The sequence below is a fragment of the Anastrepha ludens genome, chromosome X (genome assembly GCF_028408465.1).
Source record: "Anastrepha ludens isolate Willacy chromosome X, idAnaLude1.1, whole genome shotgun sequence".
Classification (NCBI taxonomy): Eukaryota; Metazoa; Arthropoda; class Insecta; order Diptera; family Tephritidae; genus Anastrepha; species Anastrepha ludens.
In genome coordinates, this window is record NC_071503.1 from 97,389,122 (window position 1) to 97,414,371 (window position 25,250).

Below are 25,250 nucleotides of genomic sequence, written 5' to 3' on the forward strand. Positions count from 1 at the left end.
GATCACATTGCACTACACGTGAGTTCATTGCTCCAATTAAAGTTCACACAAGAACTTTCGCTGACGCGACACACGCGCAAGCGATCAATTGCAATATCCAATGCTTGGGAATTGCAAGGCCAGCATATTGGCCAACACGCGCAACCCAACGATTGCGAAATACCAGCAAGTGGTGGGAACTGCAACGTTGGCGAATTAGCTTAGGTTAAGAAGTTAGTTGGTAAGAATTATAATTTGTAAAGCTCAGTTAGAATCAGAACCGCAACTAGTGCGGAATAAAAATTATATGTGAACAATTGAAATCGCGTTTTTTATGTTATCGGTGAACAGTTGGTTCGCCGCAACTTTAATTTTTTGGAAGCCCCTATCGGTCAGGCCTTAAGTGGTGCCCGAGCAGCCTGGTATAAAAAACATACCACGGAACCTAAGCCTGTACGTGTCCGCCCGCAGGCACCCGTTCGTTTAGTGTATTGCAAATGAATCCCTAGTAGTGACAAACAAAACGAAAAAATTCATGCAGTCGGAACGGGTTTAAACTAAGTAAATTTAGTGATAATAAAAAATAAAAAAAATAAAAAAAATAAAAAAAAAAAATCATCATAAACTTTTAAATAAAACGCGTTATTTGGTGTGAAGAATAGAACTATTCAATATAAACGCAGTGCGTTCTAATCTAACTAAACAATTGAAAAATCAACTTTAAGAAAAAAATCGGCATAGGCAGTTGCTGTAACATAAAGTGCTAATTGAACTAAATTATACGTGGTTTGCCACAAATGAATTGAAGCAAGAAATTTGAATAGAATTTTCGTTAAAAATTAAGCTTTGTTGGAATGCCAGTTGGTGCTTGTAAAATCAGTCAAACATCCTTTGTCAAGTGCAATACTTAGCTGTGTGTGTGCGTGCTTTTGTGCATATTTGCCAATTCAACAGCAAATTTCATGTAAAAGAAATCAAGTTCGGAAAAAAAGGAAAAGTTAATTGCATTGATTTATTTTGCATACCAAAAATCAAAAAAAAAAAAAAAAAAAACCAATTTTGACTGAACTCCGAATTTGGAAACATTTGGTCTCGCCGTTTTTGCAAGAAGCCAATGGAATATTGGTTTGTGTAAGTTTACAAATCTATTCTATCAAAATATTTCTATTTTCAGGAAAAATGAACTCCGACGAGATTTCGAGGTCCCTCACAGAGCTGAATGGCGCTCTGAATGCCATTCTTTCTAAGGTAAAGAAGTTGAAGAGCGTCTCAATAGGGTGGAAGCAACGAACAGAGATGACTCCTTGCAAGGCCTTACACAGGACCTGGAAAGAATAGAGAGGAAATGATCGCCGGTAGTTGTACGCATAAGAACAAGGAATCAATTTTTAAAAAATTGTACAGCTAGTTGGCATTTTGTCTTAATTAACTTTCGTGAAATGTTGAGCAACAACAACTTTTTGCGGACCATCAATTTACCTTTATTTTTGTTGAGCAGAAATAATTGTGTTAAGTAGATTTTTCGTTTGCCATTTTCGGAATTTCGAAACTATTTGTCTTTACAACACCAGCAAATAGTTTTTGAATTGACTGGCAAACAAAATTTTTTTTTTTTTTTTTTTTTCTCTAACCTAAAATTGTTGGAAAATTACAAAAAAGTACTATTAAATTAAATTCAAAATCATTTTTGTAGCAATTAAAGCTTTACGTTGAATTTAAATCCAAATCATTTTTGAAATATTTGAAGCTTTCTGCTGAAGTAGCTCAAGCACGTAAAAACTATGCGTAGCGTACTTTATTTTTCTAACTTCAAATTGTTGAAAAATTACAAAAAAGTACTATAAAATTTAATTCAAAATCAAATTTGAAGTATTTGCGTTGCTGTTTTTGGAAATAGCTATTTTTCTCACTTAATGCTAGAAAATTTATAAATCTTTTTTCAAATCATTATAAATTTTTTTTTTTGCAAAATTTTCTGTGCAAAATTTTTGAATCGTGTTTTGCAAAATTGTGGAATTCTTGCGCTTAATTTCAATGTTAAGCCATTTGAATTTTTTTATGATAAAATTTAGTTTTTTGCACTCTGGAAATTATGCAATTTAAAAATTTGAGACATTTCTGCTCGGCTCAGAAAAATCTTTCGAGAGCCTTTAAAAATATTCAATAAGTCTGTCAAAAATATTTGACAAGTCTTTCAAAATATTTGCTCAGCATTCAAAAATATTTGAGAAGCCTTTCAAAAATATTCGAGGAACCCGAGTAGCTCAGACTATGGTAGAAGATTTGAGGGATCCGGATAGGATTTGCGACATAATATGGGGAGAACATAAAAGGGCTCACCGCAATGCCACAGAGAATAAGAAACAACTCCTGGAGAAATACTACTTTCCCAGAATGAACAGTATAATCAAAGGATATGTCTCGTCCTGCGAAACTTGTAAGGTCAGTAAATACGATAGGCATCCGAATGCACCAGAGCTGCAAAAAACACCAATCCCATCACGTCCTTGTGAGATAATCCATTTGGACATTTTCGAAATTCAAGGGGAGAAATTCCTCAGTGTTATCGACAAATTCTCAAAATTTGTGAAACTTTTCCATTTACGTAACAAGTCCACTTTGCACCTTAAGGACAAAATAATAAAACTCCTACACTATTTTACAACACCTGATATTCTCGTGACCGACAACGAGCGCGGTTTAATTAGTCCAATTATCCAGAACCTGTTAGACTCTTTAGGAATAAAATTGTATCGCACACCATCCCAAAGAAGCGAAGTGAATGGTCAGGTAGAAAGACTCCACTCTACCTTAATTGAAATAATTAGATGCCTGAAGATAGACAACCCAAAGTTAAGGACAAAAGAATTAGTTAACATAGCAGTGGATCGATACAATAATTCAATTCACTCGGTTATAAACCAAAAACCTAGTGAAATATTTTTCAATCGAGCAAAATCCTCTAACTATCAGGAGCTGTTAGAAAAAAGTAGAAAAACTAATAAATATTTGAAAGCCTTGCTGACAAAAAAGCAGCTAGACCAGATCAAACGTCACAATAAGAAAAGATCTCTTCCGGAGCGTTATGACGAAAACGATGTCATATACGTGAAGGACAAGCAGATTAAGGGAAAGCAAAAACCCGTGTATAAAAAAGAAATTGTTGCAAAAGACAATAAAGTATCAGTCACCACGCTAAGTGGCAAGAAAATACATAAAACTCACATAAAAAATGTGAAACGCAGGAATACATATCCTAGCACTTAAACAAAAAAAAAAAAAATAAAACAAACAAAAAAAAAAACATTAAAATAAAAAATAATAAAGAATTATACTGAAATAAACTAAAATAAGAAAGAAAACTTGGTACTAAGGGGTAGTTAATCTAACAAGAGCGGGCTTGTAAGTGGGACAAATCGCGCCTTAACCGGATAACGCGATTCTCCATAGCTGGTTCGAGAAATGATAACACCTCTAGTCCAAAACAAAAGGAAATGGTCATTACTACAAGAGCGGGCTTGTTAGTGGGATGAATCGTGCCCTAGTAGGCTCGTAGTGCCATCGAATTTGACAAATGGCTACACTACTTCCAAACGGGATTCTGGCGATCTCTCCGTAGCTGGTTCGAGAACAGTATGGCCCTCTGTCCTAAACAAAATTTAAAATGCCTCCCTCGCCTAATCCGTTGGAGAAGAAAGAAAAAAAAACAAAATTTAAAATGCCTCCCTCGCCTAATCCGTTGGAGAAGAAAGAAAAAAAACAAAATTTAAAATGCCTCCCTCGCCTAATCCGTTGGAGAAGAAAGAAAAAAAACAAAATTTAAAATGCCTCCCTCGCCTAATCCGTTGGAGAAGAAAGAAAAAAAACAAAATTTAAAATGCCTCCCTCGCCTAATCCGTTGGAGAAGAAAGAAAAAAACAAAATTTAAAATGCCTCCCTCGCCTAATCCGTTGGAGAAGAAAGAAAAAAAAAAAAAAAAATTTAAAATACCTCCCTCGCCTAATCCGTTGGAGAAGAAAGAAAAAAAAAAAAAACAAAATTTAAAATGCCTCCCTCGCCTAATCCGTTGGAGAAGAAAGAAAAAAAAAAAAAAGAAATAAAATTTTATTTTTTTATTTATTTTTTTTTCCCTAATTTTTTGTTCCTTTTTATTTCTATTTATGAAAATTTTTGTAATAACAAATAAAGTAAATTTAAACAAATTTTTCTTTTTAATCTTTCCTACTAATCATAATAAAAAAATCGTTTTATCCAAACAAAAAAAATATACAAAAAGAACATAACTTGTAAACCACTAACACACTAACAAAATAATATCGCAGGAAAAGCTAAAATCCCAAACCAGGATAGTAACACTAGTTTAATGATATTCAATCTAATTCTGAGAATTCCGCTTACTAATAATACCTTCCTACTATCAACAACATTTTTCGCTTTTTACGAAATACCTTCTTAGAATCTAACAACTACTAACTTACTAACTAATATACATTAAATTAGAATTAACATCTTGCGTTGCAGATTCCCACTGCTGGCAAATGCCATCAGCGGTCTGAACATCTTCAATTACAAGGCTCCGATCGTAACAATCCAAAATGGAAACGGGTGGATCATTGGCGGGTCATTCAAACTGGTGCACGTCATCAATCTGCAACAATATGCTACAACCTTGAGGCAAATGGAAAACTTAACAAACCGAATTGAGGACCAGATATTAACACAGCACTACATCAATCAAACGCTAGAACGACTTCATGAACTAATGGGCAACACAGGTAGAGCAAGAAATACTCGATCTATTGACTGGCTAGGCTCAGCGTGGAAATGGATAGCAGGATCACCTGACGCAACGGATTGGAGCAATATCCTGCACAGTCAAAATCAGATAATTCAGAATAGCAACCATCAGTACATCAGTATTGGAAAAAATCAACGAGGTCGTGGATCGCACGAATAACGTGGCAAAGGAAACAGAAATCATGGAACTCAGACAAAACGCACTTCACAACATTTTTCTTCTTCGCGAGGATGTAAACGAAATGGTGCGGGGATGTCAGTTGGCAAAGAATGGAATTGTCAACACCAACCTACTGGATATGGACGAAGTTAACCAAATTCTATCAGAAATAGAAACGCTCCCATATCAGAATATAATAGAAGCAATCGAATATGGCCAACCGTCGGTACTGACTAACGGGACACTTCTCCTCTACGTCCTTTCAATGCCAAAAGTAACAACTAAGAAATATAATCTCCTGGTTACTCGCGCTGGAATCTATGGAGGTAAGCAACTAAATCTCCCTTTTGGAAGAGACGTACGGTCTAACGAAGAATTGCCTGGTAATCAGCTCGTCCACGGTATGTAAATCAGAATCCTTGATTAAACTGGAAGAAAGCAGTTGCCTACCGCGACTCCTAAAAGGTGGAGAAGCCAACTGCGAATTCATCAGACAGAATGGGTCACAAATAGAACTGATAAACGAGAACACCGTGTTTATATCAAACTTCCAAGGAGTAATCAAAAATAGCAATGCCTCTATTACGGTAAATGGCACCTACGTAATCCAATTAAATAACGAAACAGTCACCATTGGTGACCAAGTATTTTCTAGTTATGAAACTATTACCGCACAGGCCCTTCCAGCAGTACTATCAAAGGTGAAGAGCCATACAATGAAGGTCAACCTAGAATACGTCCACGATCTGACCATGGAAAACATAAGGTATCTTGGGTACGTTAATGAAAAGGTAAATTTCTCTCTCGCTTCAGAAATCCTCTCGATATGCGCAATTGTTCTTATTGCCGCCATGCTGTGGAGATGTTACAATAGAAAGCTAGACCTTCCGCCAGTTGAAATCCCGACTCATTGGTCAGATAACACTAACAACAGCAAAATCATTAGAGGAAGATCTGCTCCTGAAATCCATCGCCTGGACAATAGCCTGCCAGCCACACCAGTCAGTATCAACATGTCGCCAGGAAACTGTAATTACTCTCTACAACATTTTACCCCCTCGCAATTTTCGTCTTTTGATCTGCGAGACGCAGATCTTTAAAGGGGGAGGAGTTATGTTGCCATACACCACTACACTTCCCAACGTCGCACCCTGTGATCACATTGCACTACACGTGAGTTCATTGCTCCAATTAAAGTTCACACAAGAACTTTCGCTGACGCGACACACGCGCAAGCGATCAATTGCAATATCCAATGCTTGGGAATTGCAAGACCAGCATATTGGCCAACACGCGCAACCCAACGATTGCGAAATACCAGCAAGTGGTGGGAACTGCAACGTTGGCGAATTAGCTTAGGTTAAGAAGTTAGTTGGTAAGAATTATAATTTGTAAAGCTCAGTTAGAATCAGAACCGCAACTAGTGCGGAATAAAAATTATATGTGAACAATTGAAATCGCGTTTTTTATGTTATCGGTGAACAGTTGGTTCACCGCAACTTTAATTTTTTGGAAGCCCCTATCGGTCAGGGCTTAAGTTATATTTGTATAGTTTGCTCTTTCTAACTCACTATTGAACTTAGCATAAGTATTTGTTTTCTGTGATAAAGTGCCTGTAGCTAGCCTCTAGCGTTAACATTCTTTCTTCCTTCATACAAATGAATTTTACTCAACTGCTGTTTAATTTGACCAGTTGAGTATATTTCTGTTAATTTTTGGTGGAAAATATGTCTGTGATGAACTACGCGCTCAAAAGGATAACCCTTAAAATTCCATGCGTTCCCGTCATTGTGACTTCTCTATACGTTAACGTTCTCTGCGGAGAGCTATTGCGAACGAAAGGCGTAGCAGACGGCTACAAAGTTTCAGAGGGGAACGTAAATTCATAGAGAAGGCGCAGTCCCGGCCCGTTCCTCTTTGTGGGCTCTAACAAAACACGGGTAAGATATTTAACTCAGAAATTACTTCACCACAAGTTAACAGTAGGAAATTAATTAATATGGCTGACGGAGAGAAATGAGAGGAAGAGAATGATACGCAAGTGTGGAAAATGTAGTTTACATTAGCTTACATTTGCTTGCGTACAGAATTTATTTGTTCATTTGATATGTCCATATGATTTGTATGCATGTTTACAGATTTGTTCTTTTTGGTTTTTTTATGAAAATTTCGCGCAATTTCATGTATGTGTCAAGGAAAGCTCGTCCTCAATTTCCCTTTCAAGGCGCAGCGAGTTTCTATGCGTAACCCTGCGATTCCAAAATCGACTGATTCTTTTCTTTTTCTCTACCTCGCACCGAACCACACTCGACGACAGCGCTACAACGCTGTAGTCGCGCTTTAACAGTCCTTCTTCAAGCGACAAAATGTAAATAACCAATCACAACACAATTAGTGGCTGATGCAATATTACAGTCGAACTTCCATATAGTGAATTCGCACGGGACCTGAAAATCACTTCACTATATAGAAACTTCATTATAAAGAAACATTGATTTTTTATGTAATTTTATTTAAAATAATCAGTGAGTTTGGTTTGAATTACAGTCTTCCATTTTTCATTTTCAATAAAAGCTTCCAAATCATGTAGAGAGTTGAAAACATTAATCGGCACGTCATTCCTCATTTCCACAAAGGCTCTAATTACGCTAATGGATGAAGCAGCTTGTATCAACGTAGGTAATGCCTCCTCAGTTTCTGCCAATTCTTCAACGGTCAAATCGTGTTCATCGTTATCTGAAATAATATTTACATATTAAATTTTTGTTTGACTATAAAAAGATAAATGCTTACCAGGTTCAGCTGGAACTCCGCGACTTTCAAAAATGCTGTTGAGAATATCTTCTTCGGATGGTTTGTCCCAAGTCTGCACACCATTATCAACATTTACGTAGTCATCAAACGATGCTTCGATATTTGCTACTTTTTTGAATGAAGACTGTAAAGCGGCCTAATCCGATATTAAAAGAAGGTCCTCTTCATCCCAATGCTCAAATGGAATCTGCATAACATCTTTTGAAAATCCAGCCTTTTTAAAACAGTTGGCAACTGTTTCCGGTTTAACATAGACACTCCATATATTGCTAAGATTTCGAACTGCTTGCAGCAAGTCTATGGCCATAACAGAATTTCCCTCATCCACTTGAGTCAATATATTCGTTAAAATTCGTTTTCTGTAATGTTGTTTCATGTTGTAGATAATGCCTTGGTCCATTGGTTGCAGTAACGAAGTCATGCTGGGAGGAAAATAAGCGAGATGAATGTTTCTCAACTTGTCTCTTACATCTTTAGGGTGGGCAGTGCAGTTATCAACAAAAAACAACACCTTTCTGTTTTGATCACAAAATTTTTTGTCGAGTTTTACAATCCATTTCGTAAAAATCTCACTGGTCATCCATGCTTTTTTGTTAAACTCATAATCGACACCTAAAGATTTTATTCCCTTGAAGTACCTCGGATTTTTGGCCTTTCCGATTACCAGCAATTTTAGCTTTTCTGATCCAGTCATATTGCTTCCCACCAGGACAGTTATTCTCTCCTTGCTTTGCTTCCCACCAAAGCATTTTTCATTTTTGAATGCCAGTGTTTTAGTTGGCAAGCATTTGAAAAACAAAGCAGTCTCGTCGGCATTAAAAATGTCGTTAATGTTGTAATTTTCAATTAATTTCGGTAAGACGTTCGTCACCCATTCATCACGGTTTTCTATGTTGGTGTCAGCACTTTCCCCGCATAATGTCTTTTGAATAACGCCATGCCGACTTTTGAACTTGTCTAACCAACCTGTACTTGCCTCAAATTCGTGGTGTCCTAGTGCTTCCGCAAAATCTTTGGCCTTTTGCTTCAATAATGGTCCAGATAAAGGGAGATTCTTACCACGTGCAACGAGTAACCATTTCAGCATTGCTTCGTCAATATCCTCAAAATGACAAGGTCGAAGTCTTTTGCGTTTGGTATTTACTGCCACATCCTCCGCATTTTTTAAAATCACTTCCTTATTTTTTAAAATATTTGATAAAGTGCTGGGAAGAACTCCGAATTCATTGGCAATATCTTTTTTTTTTCTTTCCTTCATTAACTTTGTTAATCATTAATAACTTTTTTTCAAGCGAAATGCTGCTTCGATGCATCATTTTAACTTCAATCACGGAATAAAACTGTAATAGCTCAGCTCTTTCTGCTTTAATTTCCACATCTAACTGTAATTTTTTGCAACAGAAAACTTTTGAAAAAATTCACTATATGGAGACAAAAACTTAGGACGCTTGAATTTCCAGCTGTAAAATTTGTTCATTATATAGAAAACTTCACTATATAGAAATTCATTATAAGGAGACAAAAATACACCGAAAGTAGAACGAAAAAGCAGTGTCTTCGAAACCAGTTCATTATAAGGAGAGCTTCATTATATGGAAGTTCACTGTAGAGAAGTTCGACTGTACTAATGTGATGAAATTATGATTCTGACGAAATACCCAAAACAGAATACTCATACACTCACGCATACAGCACGCAGCAACACGTGCATACAGTGCGTGCATACAGCACGCTCCGACATATGCATGTTTATATACATATCATAAAAATCAAATATCCTAAGACCAAAAGTGACTTAGAAAGAGCAAATCATCCAAAAATATATACATACATACAAAAATATAATCAAATCATTCATAGAGAACTGATTCATTGCCAGGCACTCAGGAAGATAGCATATGCAAATACAAATATGTGAATTTCGCATATAAGTATATGTACATACAGATATGCTGTGTATATGTATGTGCACTTCCCACAGCAAAATAATATTACGACTCCCAAAAACTTCTGAAGAAATCCAGCGCACATTCATGGGGCACAGCATTGTATGTACAGTAACCTTCAAATATGTGTAGTAACCTTCAAATACCCTGATTTCAGAGTAAGTTTCTAACCTTGCAGATATATGCATATGTGTGTTTTTGTACACTTCTTATCAATTGAAGAACTACATACGTAAAGTAATATACTAATTAACTATTTACCTACTATCAGAGAACATAAAATAATTATTTCGAAATTTACTTCTAGTATTGAAATGTCCGACACAGAACTTTTTTATAAGCTACTTATCTTGTTTTCTGCAAGTTACTGTATGCTCATGCGCACACTTTACGAAAAGCAGCTGCGGTTGTCGAGCATTTAGAAAGACATATTTACATACATATATTGGTGCATACATATGTACCGAGCAGCGGGCACTCGACTTGACAAAAATTCAAGATTTACCAAATATTGGCAAATAATTCAACGCGAAATATTCCGATATTGAATGGACGAGAAAATTGACATATGGGCGGCACGTTTTATGAATGAAAGTACATTGCTCGTAGAAATATGAGCTCGAACTTATCAATGAATTGGTTTTGGTTGTACTTTTTAATATTTGAAACTGTTCAGCGCCGACGCGGGTAAATAATCATGGCCGCTACAGCTGCACTTATGAATGCATACGAGTATGCATACAATGTCCCAACATACATATGTATTCATATAAGCATATGATTTAGAAGATTTTTTATGTTAGGAATATGTTTGCATAGGTTTGTCAATTTGCTATTGAATTTTTCATATGTACATAGATATGCATATGAGCTGTGTTATGAGGCAGGTCAAGATTTTTTTCTGCCCACATGAATATGGATGGTAGATGTTATATGTATTCAACACTTTGTAGTATATGAATATACTTAATAATGTAAAATGTACAATATATTGTTGAATACTAACCCTTGATGTAAATGAATGGTTTACAAAGTTACTTTTTATGGGAGTATTTTAAAATAATTTGGATAATACACTTAATCTCAATACAATTTAGTTCATTAGATACTTAAAACTTCACATTCATACATGCATATACTTAGAATTAATGTATTAATCTCACAAGAAATAATCCATTTGCGCATGAAAATGCCGACGGCAAATAAGCATGAAAGAAATATGTACCACAAGCCTGCTGTTATTTTTTTTTTACCTAACAACAAATCATGGCATTTTACATCTCAATGCAAACGCTATACTTAATTCGGTTGACTACGCTCCGCTATGTTAATTCTCTTCTGTTAACTTTTCGAAGGCCGTGGTGAAATAAAAAAATTTACGTTCTCTGGCAGAGGTACGTTTCAGAGGCAGAGGTAGCAGCAGCGTATGTGACGGCAGCGGAGGCGTTAGCAGCAGCATTCGATGTTATCTGAAGACGAGGGACATCAGTATAACCAGAGAATGTTAATGCAATGAGAAGGAGCAAATGTTAAACGAGCTTCTTTCGAGTTCTAATTTGTAGATTCACAATAAGGTCATTTCAAATTCAACTTTGCTCACGAGTGGCGAATTGCAGATATTTACCACGCGAGTGACGCGAGTGGAGGGTTTCTATATTTACTTACCACGCTAGGACAGAAATTCAGATTTTTTCTGCGTTTACCAAACTACTGAGGAAGTTCATAAGATTTTTCGGCACACTACTAAGGAAATCGAAGCGAATAAATTAAGAAGCCCGCGCGGCAGTTAGTTTGTGGTGCAGAAGCTAAAGTCGGCGGAGTTATTCGTTTTGTTTTTTGGCACGTATTTAATTCAGGTTCAAGTACTCTATGTACTATGTACGTATATATACCCACTTTATGTCCTAGCATATATGAATACATACATACATATATACCTACTTGCCTTCTAAACTTCCTACAAAATAATTGTATTCATATGTTACTACATCCATGCACGTTCATACATTCAAGCATACATATACATATGCGCGAGCACAGCGCTCCCTTCTTGCTTCCGTGTACTTTTGTCTTTCACCAGTCGATATTCCTAATATTGCACTTACAAAAACACAATACTTTGATAGACGCATATTTCAATTTCATTCATAAAACAAGCCCATATGCCAATTTTCGCGACCATTCGAAAATAGTCAATATTGGAATATTTCGCGTGGAATTATTTGCCAATATTTGATAAATCTTGAATTTTTGTCTTGTCGAGTGGCCGCGGCTCCGTATGTATGTATGCACCCTTATATGTATGTAAATATGTCTTCTAACTGTTCGACCAGAGAATGTTAATGCAATGAGAAGGAGCAAATGTTAAATGAGCTTTTTTCGAGTTCTAATTTGTAGATTCAAACTAAGGTAATTTCAAATTCAACTTTCCTCACGAGTGGGGAATTGCAGATATTTACCACGCGAGTGACGCGAGTGGAGGGTTTCTATATTTACTTACCACGCTAGGACAAGAATTCAGATTTTTTCTGCGTTTACCAAACTACTGAGGAATTTCATAAGATTTTTGGGCACACTACTAAGGAAATCGACTTATTTCATGCCCACAGCGAAGCGAATAAATTTGCGATTAAGAAGCCCGCGCGACAGTTAATTTGTGGTGCAGAAGCTAAAGTCGGCGGAATATTCGTTTTGTTTTTTGGCCCGTACATATGTAATTCAGGTTCAAGTCCTGAAGTCATATTTTTTTTCTTGCACATTTTTTTTTTACAATTCAAACCAGGAAAGTTTGGTAAAATTTTTGAGTTTATTTTAATTAAAATTTCCTTAAAATACTGTTTTTTTTGTATTTCATAAATGGAAATTTCTTTTCGGTATAAAATAGTTCATACAGGATATGACCTGATTTTTATATAAATGAATCAAAACAGAAAATATGTACATATGTCTATCTATTTCATCAAATCCAAATTATATTGATGAGAAAATATCATTCTAATATCCGTCCAGAAAGCCAAACGCGCATACACATATACATATGCATATAATTACGCATACAAACTTTCAACTAACGCAGAATATGTGCATATAAAACTGCGAATCGAATAAATGACTGATATAGAAAAGTTCATTAGTAATTGTAGATTAGCGCAATCGTGAAAGACGTGTTGTGTATGCGGTACATAGTTTCATGTTTGACTCAGGTTCAAGTCCTCTACACACTTTTCTTTGTTCGATATTTTCATTTAATTTTTTGTATTTGGTTTAATTAGAATTGATTTAAAATAGTGTATTCAGGTTTTTCTAATACCTGTTATTTAGAAATTTATTTTCTATATAACATTATTCATACTTTTGAATTAATTTATATGTAAAACAGCCATAAAGGCAATCATATGAATATGCATTCCTATATTTTATCTCTTCAGTCAAATCTGAACTACTTACATACGATGCTTTCCATTTCAATTCAACCGGGCTATTCGGGTCATGTTCTTCGATTTCGATGTAACTTAAATATGTTGCTCTCTGGTCGAAATAATGAGACACGTATTTTTTTGTTCGCCCGAAAAAATTTTTTTTCAAGAGTTATCGGCAATTTTGTTTTTCGCCTCAAACTCGATTTTTTTAATTATATAAGAAAAAATTTTTTTTAAATGCCCATAACTTAGTCAAAAATGAACCGATTTTAATAATTCTGGGTTCAAAATGATCGTAATTACTTGCACAAGCGACTTCATGTAGAAACAATTGCAAAAAAGTAGTTGAAAATTTTTTATTTAGCAAAAAAGAAAAAAAATTGAAATTTTTTCAAAATTCAGTATTTCAAAAAGTGTATTTTTTTTTTTTTTATAACTTTTTCCAAATCAAAAAAACATCTCAAACTTTAATTGAGCTGCATGCCTAGTAGCTAAAATGAGTTGTTTTTGAGTAATGAATTTTTGAGTAAACACCCTGTTTCGCACTTTTTGTTTTTTGCAAAATAAAAAATTTTCAACTACTTTTTTGCAACTATTTCTAAATGAAGTCGCTCGTGTAAGTAATTACGATTATTTTGAACCCAGAATCATTCAAATCGGCTTATTTTTGACTAAGTTATGAGCAATTAAAAAAAATTTTCTTATATAGATTCTTTCCATTTCAATTCAAAAGGGCTATTCGGGACATGTTCTTCGATTTCGATGTAACTCAAATATGTTGCTCTCTGGTCAAAATAATGAGACACGTATTTTTTTGTTCGCCCGAAAAAAATTTTTTTCAAGAGTTATCGGCAATTTTGTTTTTCGCCTCAAACTCGATTTTTTTTAATTATATAAGAAAAAATTTTTTTTAAATGCCCATAACTTAGTCAAAAATGAACCGATTTTAATAATTTTGGGTTCAAAATGATCGTCATTACTTACACGAGTGATTTCATGTAGAAATAGTTGCAAAAAAGTAGTTGAAAATTTTTTATTTTGCAAAAAACAAAAAGTGCGAAACAGGGTGTTTACTCAAAAATTCATTACTCAAAAACAACTCATTTTAGCTACTAGGCATGCAGCTCAATTAAAGTTTGAGATGTTTTTTTGATTTGGAAAAAGTTATAAAAAAAAAAAAAATACACTTTTTGAAATATTGAATTTTGAAAAAATTTCAATTTTTTTTCTTTTTTGCTAAATAAAAAATTTTCAACTACTTTTTTGCAATTGTTTCTACATGAAGTCGCTTGTGCAAGTAATTACGATCATTTTGAACCCAGAATTATTAAAATCGGTTCATTTTTGACTAAGTTATGGGCATTTAAAAAAAATTTTTTCTTATATAATTAAAAAAATCGAGTTTGAGGCGAAAAACAAAATTGCCGATAACTCTTGAAAAAAAATTTTTTCGGGCGAACAAAAAAATACGTGTCTCATTATTTCGACCAGAGAGCAACATATTTAAGTTACATCGAAATCGAAGAACATGACCCGAATAGCCCGGTTGAATTGAAATGGAAAGCATCATACACATATTGATGAGAAAATATTATAATATCCATGGATGCATCCAGAAAGCCGAACACGCATACACGCATATGTATAACAATATATACAAATCTTCAACGAACGCAAAATGTATTCATATAAAAAACAACAACTGCGACCGTCTTCTAGTCCGTCAGTGAAAAGATGGGATATGTATACCCTATGAGCAAAAAGAACCGGGAAGGTGATGTTGACTGTTTTCTTCGATCGGGCCAGACAGTCAATAAAGAATATTATTCATCCGTTTTGAAGCCTTTGAGAGATGCTGTATGTTGCAAACGGCCGGAAATGTGAGCACACAATTCTTGGATTTTGCGAGATAATAACGTGCCATCGCACCGATCAAACAGTTCAAAGAGAATACGTCGAAGGAGCTGAAGGCCATGTCGGCCTGCCGGGGGTGTTTGGAGGACTGGGTTAAACGGTGGCACATGTGTGTTTCTTCAGACCTGTCATATTTTGAAGGAGATAATATAAATTTGCCTTAAATTTAATTTTGTTTTGTTTAATTTAAACATTCCCGATACTTTCTGATCATAAGGTACATATATGCGGCTTTGCGGACAGCAATGTGTGATTCGCTGGAAGTCGCATTAACTCGCGACTGTCGCACAGTTAGAAGACATATTTACATACATATAAGGGTGCATACATACATACGGAGCCGCGGCCACTCGACATGACAAAAATTTAAGATTTATCAAATATTGGCAAATAATTCCACGCGAAATATTCCAATATTGACTATTTTCGAATGGTCGCGAAAATTGGCATATGGGCGGCTCGTTTTATGAATGAAATTGAAATATGAGCTCGAAATTATGAATGAAGTTGTTTTTGTTCTAAATTGTTCAGCGCCGTCGCTGATAGAATCATGGCCGCTGCGACTGCGTCTACGAATGTATTTTGTTTTTGTAATCGCTAAGCTTAGATTTTAGCTTTGGGCGACATGCGCATGTGTGGTATGTGTTTTTGTTGTGTTCTAGAACATTTTAGAATGTGTGGTGGCAAAGCGGCCATCGCGTTGCGCTTGCTGTTGCATTTGCGTCTATCAAAGTATTGTGTTTTTGTAAGTGCAATATTAGGAATATCGACTGGTGAAAGACAAAAGTACACGGAAGCAAGAAGTCAGCGCTGTGCTCGCGCATAAATGCATGAATGTATAAACGAATCCATATGTATGAAAAGGATAGAAAATCACACGTACACAAAGTTTTTGGCACGATTTTCCCAACGCTTTTAACAACGTGATTGTAAAGGGGCGTGGTTAGTGAGAGTTTAACGGCCACGCGTGGCGGTTACGTGAAGGGTAACGTGACCGCCACTCTTCTTGCTGGGGCTATTCTGATAATGAGCATGTATTAGAGACTAATAAAATGCTTGTAAATGTGTTGGAATTTTTGTCAAAAGTGCTCAGCTCTGTCTTGTAGGGTCGTTCACTAGTGCGTATGTGTATTTGATTTCGTGTAAGAATGTGATGTGCTGTGACATGTGTACTACATAAGTCAAGGTTATTTGGGCATACTTGCATATGTGATATGATGTTCTTGCGCTTGTGCATTATTGTTTTTCATATACAAATGTACATACATACATATGTATGTAAATGCTGTCGAATACATAAACTATAAATTGACATACAATATAAAATAAGTGTTGATTTATCTTAAACCGTTCTTTTTTTCTGAATGCAAATACCTCCTATTGACATGTACATACATATTATGTACTTATGTAATATATATTATCATATACCATCATTTATTTACATATAAAGTATACGTTCATTTATGTACATATGTGTGTAATGAAAAACTTCATGAATTACTTTCAGAACTTTATTAAAATTTATTCGCGTCGCGCGCATGCACAAAACCTTTTGTTCACAACGCAGGGCAGAAATAAACGCTCTGCGTATTTATCCTCCTCACGTGACTCGCCATCAATTCTCGATGCAAATTTTTTTTCTTTTCGTTTTAAAATTTTTTTTTTTAAGGGGTTATACGCAGTTATGAAGCAAATAAAAGACGGGTTGTCAAGGATTTATCCTGAAGAAACTTCAGAATATTTTAATTTGAAAATTTTTGGCGGTTATAAAAGCATCCTTCAAGAACGTAACAAAATTTTTTATTTATCGCGCTGCAGGCGATTTCTGGAACCTCCTTTAAAAAAAGGCGATTTACGGTGTACATCGTAACTCAGGATTGGATTATCTGAAATCAAAAAACCAAACAAATTTTGTTAATATATTAGATTATCTAGTAATTAATCGTTCGGCTAATCAAAATAGTGAATTTTCACAAAATGGCAGCTTTTAAAAGAAATGATTTCGATTTTTACGTTAAAACTTCGCCGTAAATTGATTATAAAATGGAAAATAAGTATCAGATTTACAAAAGGAACGATTAATTACTAGAAAATGTATCTTTAAAGATTGAGTTAAAACGGTTGACCGATCAAACAAACGAGATATCGTGTACACCGACTTGAAAAATGCCGTTTTGAAAAAACACGTTTAAAGTTTCAATACCTACCTTAAAACGTGCCGAGGCATCTCAACATATTTAGGTATAACTCCGAAAGTATTGCTTAGATCTACTTCAAATTTCGTGCGTATTCTTTTGAATATATGTACATTACAAAAATGCAATAAAAAATCGATTTTTTTGAAAGTCATAACCGCGTATAACCCCTTAATGTAATCGTAAAAAAATTTGTAATAAATTTTATGTATCCGCTTATCATTTCAAAAGTAACAAAATGGTAAAAAAATAAGCAGTCGAAGAAATAAACGCACCGCCTATTTTTCCTCGCCACATGTTAGACTCGAGTTCAATTCCCGGCGCAAACTTTTTTTATAAATTTTTTTGTTTTAAATCGTTCTTTTTTTAATGTAATTGAAAAAAAAAATTATGTAATAAATTTTACGTATTCGCTTATTATTTCAAAAATACGAAAATAGTAAAAATTTAATTGGTTTAATGTCGAGGTGAGAAATGTGTTGTGTATTGAGGTGAAAGATGTGTGGTGTTTCTAATTTTTGTGTCGGCAAAAGTCAGTGAGGTGTCTATAAACTCGGTGTGCTAAATTTCCTTATTACAAATCTTTCAAATCTCAATTGTACTAAAAAAAGCTCACAGTAACATTTGCACCTTCTCATTGCATTAACATTCTCTGGTAGTACGCCTAGACATGTCTTTCATGCTTGCGCTAATCTATAATGGTTAATTTATCTTTCTAAATCGGTCATTTATTGGATTTGCTGTTTTATATGCATACATTTTGCGTTCGTTGAAAGTTTGTATGCATATTTATATATGTACATATGTACATATGTGTGTATGCGCGTTTGGCTTTCTGAACGGATATTAGAATGATATTTTGTCATCAATATAGCTTAGATTTGATTAAAGAGATTAAATATTCGCATGTTTATATCTAGATATTTCCTTTTTGATTTATATAAAATCAGTTCATATCCAGTATGAACTATTTTATACAGAAAATAAATTTTCTAAATATCAAATTCCAAAAAACCTAAAACAGTATTTCAAACCAATTATAATTAAATTAAGCTCAACAATTTTACCAAACTGAAATGTAAAACTGAAATAGTGCAAGGAAAAACGTATGACTATTCAGGACTTGAACCTGGACTAAATACGCGCATCATCATACAAACAATACCGCCGAGTTTAGCAACTGCGCCATGAATTGACTGCTTACGCATATTTCCCAATCGCAAATTCATTCGCTTCGCTGTGGGCATGAAATAAGTAGAATCCCTTCTTCTTCTTCTTAATTGGCGCTATAACCGCTTACGCGATTTTGGCCGAGTTTAGCAAAGCGCGCCAGTCGTTTCTTTCTCGTGCTAACCGGCGCCAGTTGGACACACCAAGTGAAGCCAAGTCCTTCTCCACCTGATCTTTCCAACGCAGAGGAGGCCGCCCCCTTCCTCTGCTACCACCAGCTGGTACCGCATCGAATACTTTCAAAGCCGGAGCGTTTGTATCCATTCGGACGACATGACCCAGCCAACGTAGCCGCTGGATCTTTATTCGCTGCGCTATGTCTATGTCGTCGTAAAGCTCATACAGCTCATCGTTCCATCGCCTGCGATATTCGCCATTGCCAACGTGCAAAGGTCCAAAAATCTTACGCAGAATCTTTCTCTCGAACACTCCAAGCGTCGCTTCATCGGATGTTGTCATCGTCCACGCTTCTGCGCCATACGTTAGGACGGGCATGATGAGAGTCTTGTAGAGTGTTAGTTTTGTTCGTCGAGAGAGGACTTTACTGCTCAGTTGCCTACTTAGTCCAAAGTAGCACTTGTTGGCAAGAGAGATTCTACGTTGGATTTCAAGGCTGACATTGTTATCGGTGTTAATGCTGGTTCCTAAATAGACGAAGTCTTTTACAACCTCGAAATTATAACTGTCTACAGTGACGTGGGTGCCGATACGCGAGTGCGACGACTGTTTGTTTGAAGACAGGAGGTACTTCGTTTTGTCCTCGTTCACCACCAGACCCATTCGCTTTGCCTCTTTGTCCAGTTTGGAGAAGGCAGAACTAACAGCGCGGTTGTTAAGGCAGATTATGTCAATATCATCGGCATACGCCAACAATTGTACGCTCTTATAAAAAATTGTGCCTGAGCGATTAAGTTCTGCGGCTCGTACGATGCTCTCCAACATCAGGTTAAAGAAGTCACACGACAGCGAGTCACCCTGTCTGAAACCTCGTTTGGTATCAAACGGCTCGGAGAGGTCCTTCCCAATTCTGACGGCGCTGCTGGGGTTGAGCAACGTCATCTTACATAGCCGTATTAGTTTTGCGGCGATACCAAATTCAGACATCGCGGCATACAGGTAACTCCTTTCCGTACTGTCGAATGCAGCTTTGAAGTCGACGAAAAGATGGTGTGTGTCGATTCTCCTTTCATGGGTCTTTTCCAAGATTTGGCGTATTGAGAATATTTGGTCGATGGTAGACCTTCCAGGTCTGAAGCCACACTGATAAGGCCCAATCAGTTGGTTGACGGTGGGCTTCAGCCTTTCACACAATACGCTCACTAGAACCTTATAGGCGATAGTTAGAAGACTAATCCCGCGGTAATTGGCACAAATTACAGGATCGCCCTTCTTATGGATTGGGCAGAGTACACTTAAATTCCAATCGGCAGGCATGCTTTCATCCGACCATATTTTGCATAGAAGCTGATGCATGCACCTTACCAGCTCCTCGCCGCCATGTTTGAATAGCTCACCCGGCAGTCCGTCGGCGCCCGCGGCTTTGTTGTTCTTTAGCCGCGTTATCGCTATTCTCACCTCGTCATGATCGGGCAGCGGAACGACAATTCCGTCGTCAACGATTGGGGTATCGGGATCTTCACTTTCTCGGTGACATGCGCAGCTGTCACTGTTTAATAAGTTCGAGAAGTGTTCCCTCCATAATTTAAGATTGCTCTGTACGTTAGTCACCAGTTCGCCGTCTTTGTTCTTACAGGAAAACGCCCCGGTCTTAAAACCTTCTGTAAGCCGCCGAACTTTCTGGTAGAATTTTCGGGCGTTGTTCCTGTTGGCCAGCATCTCAAGCTCTTCGCACTCACGTATTTCGGCCTCTCGTTTCTTCTTTCGGATAATACGTCTCTCTTCCTTTTTCAGCTCTCTGTAGCGATCCCACATGGCTCGCGTTGCGCCCGATCGCAGCGTGGCTCTATAGGCGGCATCCTTTCTTTCTGCGGCAGCATGACATTCCTCGTCGTACCAATTGTTTTTTCGGGCTCGCCGGAATCCGATTTCTTCTTCGGCGGCGGTACGTAGAGAACGAGAAATGTTGCTCCATTGTTCGTGGATGCCGGTTTGTTGGGCAGTACTCTCTGAGAGCAGGAGTGAGAGTCGAGTGGCGAATCTTCTGGCTGTCTGTTGTGATTGCAGCTTTTCGATGTCGAACATTCTTTGCGTAGGTAGATGCACGTTTTTTGCTGCACAGAGGCGTGTGCGCAGTTTGGCTGCAACAAGGTAGTGATCCGAGTCGATGTTGGGTCCTCGGATCGTACGTACATCTAATATACTAGAAGCGTGTCTTCCATCTATCACAACATGATCGATCTGGTTTCGTGTTTTTCGATCAGGCGACAGCCAGGTGGCTTGGTGAATCTTCTTATGCTGGAATCTGGTGCTGCAGACTACCATGTTTCGGGCCCCGGCGAAGTCGATCAGCCTCTGTCCGTTACCGGATGTTTCGTTGTGCAGGCTGAATTTTCCGACTTTGAGACCAAAAATTCCCTCCTTGCCCACCCTGGCGTTGAAGTCGCCAAGCACGATTTTTATGTCGTGGCGGGGGCAGCGCTCATAGGAGCGTTCCAGGCGCTCATAGAAAGAATCTTTGGTCGCATCGTCCTTCTCTTCCGTCGGGGCGTGGGCGCAAATTAGCGATATGTTAAAAAAACGGGCTTTGATGCGGATTGTTGCGAGACGCTCGTCCACCGGAGTGAACGACAGTACTTGGCGACGAAGTCTCTCTCCCACAACAAATCCGACACCGAATTTGCGCTCCTTTACATGGCAGCTGTAGTAGACGTCGCAAGGTCCTATGGTTTTCTTACCTTGCCCCGTCCATCGCATCTCTTGGATGGCAGTGATGTCAGCCTTTACTCTCACGAGGACATCAACCAGCCGGGCAGAGGCACCTTCCCCATTAAGGGACCGGACATTCCAGGTGCATGCCCTCAAATCATATTCTTTATTTCGTTTGCAGGGGTCGTCATCAGCAAAGGGAGGTCTCATCCGAGACTTTTTCAAACTTTTCATGGGGGGGGGATTTTTAAGTGGCGGGTCCCAAACCCAACGCACAACCAGCTATCCTGGAATGTTTCGCCTTCTCACGTTAGCTCACTCCCAAACGGGTGTTCGGAAGCTACCCAGAGGATACGTGGGCTAATCCCGGCCGTTGTGAGCTGCTTGAACCATATGCAGAAGAATCGTCCTGGCCATTCCCAAGTGAATGGCGATCAGTAACTTTCCCCACTTGCGTGGACTTCTACACATGGAACCATCCTCCGAATCCCTTAGTAGAATCCTTTAGTATTGTGGTAAAAAATCTTGTGAAATCCCTTACTAGTGTGGTAAACGCAAAAAATCTGAATTCCTGTACAAGCGTGGTAAGTAAATATAGAAACCCTGCACTAGCGTGGTAAATATCTGCAATCCTCCACTAGTGTGGTAAGTTGAATTTGAAAATCCCTTACAAATTAGTACTCGAAAAAAAGTTATTTAACATTTGCTCCTTCTCATTCCATTAACATTCTCTGGTATAACTGCTGGAAGCAGAAAAAGTTGGCACAGTTGTTGTCATTGAATTAATCGTTTTGGCAGCGCGTAATACACAGCCAGTATTAGCATCAGCACATATAGGCACATTAACAGCCTCAGGATTTACTGCAGTAAAACAGTTCTTAAATAATCTCTTTATAGAGAGAAGCTCCGTTTGTAATTTATCAACCTTTCCGAATAGCACTTGTTTATCATCATAAAGAGATCGCAGCAGAGAAAGCACAGGAACATTCTCTGCCCTAAGCCCAGCTAATTCTTTCACTAACAGAATGCGACACAAAGTATTCGCAAGGATGATAGATCACCAGGTTTGCTATTTTGCTATGGTGAAAACGAAAATTGTGAGGGGAACTTTGGCTGCCACATCACTTGGGGATACGGCAGCCGAATTCTGCATGATCATTTCACATGCATTCACACACTCGTCCAATCAGTCATTGTTCAGATAGCCACGAAGAAACATCAGTGAAGATTGTTTTGATTTGTTTTCGTATATCACTAACACAATTTTTTTGCCAGCCGTAATCCGGACGATAATTTCACATACTCGCCCAATCAGTCATAGTTCAGACGGCAACAAAGTGTCATTGGTCAATTTTTTCCGTACAACACCAACACAATTTCAGTTTTTTTATAAACACACTTCTAGTGATGTTAGCCAAACTGCTGATTCTGTCAAGTTCGATCAGATACTGTCTGTTAAAGATCTCACCTTTAAAATCTTTTGCCCATGCGGCATGTACATGTATGTATATGTATGTATATTTATTTATCCATAAATGTTAATAACAATAGATGCCCTTTATTCATTATTTATTCAATGAAATTTACCGTCCACAAGTGGATATTCCAAGTAATATACTTACAAAAACAAAATACCTTCATAGGCGCAGAAGCAGCAGCCTGCACAGAGCGATGGCCGCTTTACCGCTAAGAATTCTAAAATATTCTTCAATACAACAGAAACTATTTCGTTCATAAGCGCAAGCATAAAACGAGTTCACCACATCATCCCTCACATTCCCAAAATATTTGGTGAACAGTCAATTTTTGTCGTGGCAAGGGCCCACATCACGTACATATATACTTGAATGTATATCAGAAGTCGACAAAGCTTATTTGTACGGGCAGTACACTCAACACACGTATTTTTACGCCGTTAAAATCAGTTGTTGTTCGAGAGTCTTTCATTTTGTTTAAGGAGCTCTTTCCAATACTTAGCAGCATTCCCTCTTCCTGGGCTGATGAACAGCTGATAGTCGAAATGGTGTGCTGCCAGAAGTAAGGCACCAAAGATAACTGACGAAAGCAGTGCAAATGTCGGGATCTAAATATTTATAATTATTTGTTTTAAAATAAATTCAATTGAAGCGTAATATTTTAAATTAAAATGTGTTTTTAGATTTTTCCAAAGCCTCTTATAGCCTTTTCGGCTTCTACTTTCAATTCGTCTTGTGTACATAATATGAATACATTTTACATACCATACATGTAACCTAATTGAAAACTGTGTGTTTGTTTATATCTGTAAATTTATATACATACATATGTATGTGCAAATAATTTATGGTTGAAAATTTAATGGTTGAATTTGAGTTTGAGATATTTTACAAACATACTGTTGTTACTCAATGATTGCTTTTATAAGATCCGTAGATCCTTGGCACCAGGTTCATGTCCTGGGATCGTCATTTCCGTACATTCACGTTTTATTTTTTATTTTAATTTTAGTTTTTTGGCGACTATTTTTTTTTTTAAATCTTTATAAAACGTACAAACGTTAATTTTACTTACGTTGTTAAATTACACGGTGCAACACTGAAAATACACCTGATAAATTACACACTGTAGGTTGTTTATATGGTCGAATAATGCATACAAATATTTTTGTTACCCTCCAATTTTTATTTATTTATAAAAAACCATTTTTTCAGACTTTGCGCGGTAATCTACGGATATCTCAGTCATTTTTTTACCGATTTTCAATATTTTATATGTTTTGAAAAGGATATTGTCAGACCTTTCAAACGATGTACAACAAGTAATTATTCAAGCTAGTTAGTTCTGATTTTTATTTGATTAAACCTGGAGAAAGTGCTTTTTTGACGTGATAACGTCTTATAATTCGATTTAACAGGCTGCACGCACGAAAAAATGAGTCGTTACCTTGCTCATTAGTGTTACCTTGCTCATATGTCGTTACCTTGCTCATTGCCGTTACCTTGCTCATTGTCTTTACCTTGCTCATTGCATTGAATGAACTGCAAGCGAAAGCGCGGAACGAACGACAAAGCAAACAAAGCAAACGAAGGGCAACGTTCGACATCTTGCTCTCTCCTACTTAAGTGAGCGTATATATGTATGTATATGCGCATATGTACATATATAAATTCACGTATTTGTATTTGCCTTCTTATTGATTATTATAAACTTGATTTACTTGAAGAATTTAAAATAAAACCAAGTTTGTTAATAATACCTGTTGTTTTAATGTTATTATTATTAATTTTTTTATTATATATGAAGGAAAAAATGTATGGTAATATTTACCATATACCTTATAAGATATGTTGTATACTAATATATGTATATAAACATGCATATACATATACAATTTCGCGCAATTTTCACAAAGAATAAATCTATATGTAAAGATGCATACAAATCATATGGACATATCAAATATACGAATCTATTCCGTACGCAAGCAAATGTAAGCTAATGTGCTTGAACTGCAAGCGAGAGCGCGGAACGAACGACAAAGAGCACAATCGGTCCCCGCGTTCGGCAACGTTCGACATCTGGCTCTGTCCTACTTGAGTGAGCATATATATGTATGTATATGTATGTATATGCGCATTTGTATATAAATTCACATAAGTACTTGTATTTGCATATGCCTTCTTCCTATGTGCATGGTAATGAACCAATTCTCTGTTGAGAATAAACGATGATAGGAAAAATAGGAAATGAAAGGGAGTGTTTCAAGTGTAATGTGTCTTGAGAAAGTCAAATCGACGATGATGCCTCTAAGTGTTGTTGACTTATTAACGTCTGATGCACAATCGAAATTGAAGATATCTTTCATGAATTTGATAAATGTTTCGTCATTTTTCATGTTTGTGTAAATGTAACTTAACCTATTCCATTGCAATTTCATTTACCTCCTCCTCTATATCCAATATCTATCAAACAAATAAAATTAAAATTT

General features: G+C 36.7%; 2 protein-coding genes across 2 annotated transcripts in view; both read right to left on the reverse strand.

Annotated features, from left to right (window-relative positions):
- Positions 1-7,338: 7,338 nt before the first annotated feature.
- On the reverse strand, positions 7,339-9,523 carry LOC128870490 (tigger transposable element-derived protein 4-like). Its single transcript, XM_054113168.1, has 2 exons — positions 7,730-9,523; positions 7,339-7,672 (listed from the first exon to the last, which is right to left on the reverse strand). Exon 1 carries the CDS (start codon positions 9,006-9,008, stop codon positions 7,887-7,889), a length of 1,122 nt encoding a protein of 373 aa, XP_053969143.1. The 5' UTR covers positions 9,009-9,523; the 3' UTR covers positions 7,339-7,672; positions 7,730-7,886.
- Positions 9,524-22,187: 12,664 nt separating this feature from the next.
- LOC128870491 (voltage-dependent calcium channel type D subunit alpha-1-like) overlaps positions 22,188-25,250 on the reverse strand; it is a 39,528-nt gene continuing 36,465 nt past the window's right edge. The window contains exon 5 of the mRNA XM_054113169.1: positions 22,188-23,366. Within this exon, the coding sequence (XP_053969144.1) occupies positions 23,138-23,366 (229 nt within the window). The 3' untranslated portion in view covers positions 22,188-23,137. The remainder of the gene's footprint in view (positions 23,367-25,250) is intronic.

What these genes read in the sequence shown, in the direction of transcription:
- LOC128870490 (XM_054113168.1), bottom strand. Translation starts at nt 9,008, where the DNA reads ATGAAGGAAAGAAAAAAAAAAGATATTGCCAATGAATTCGGAGTTCTT.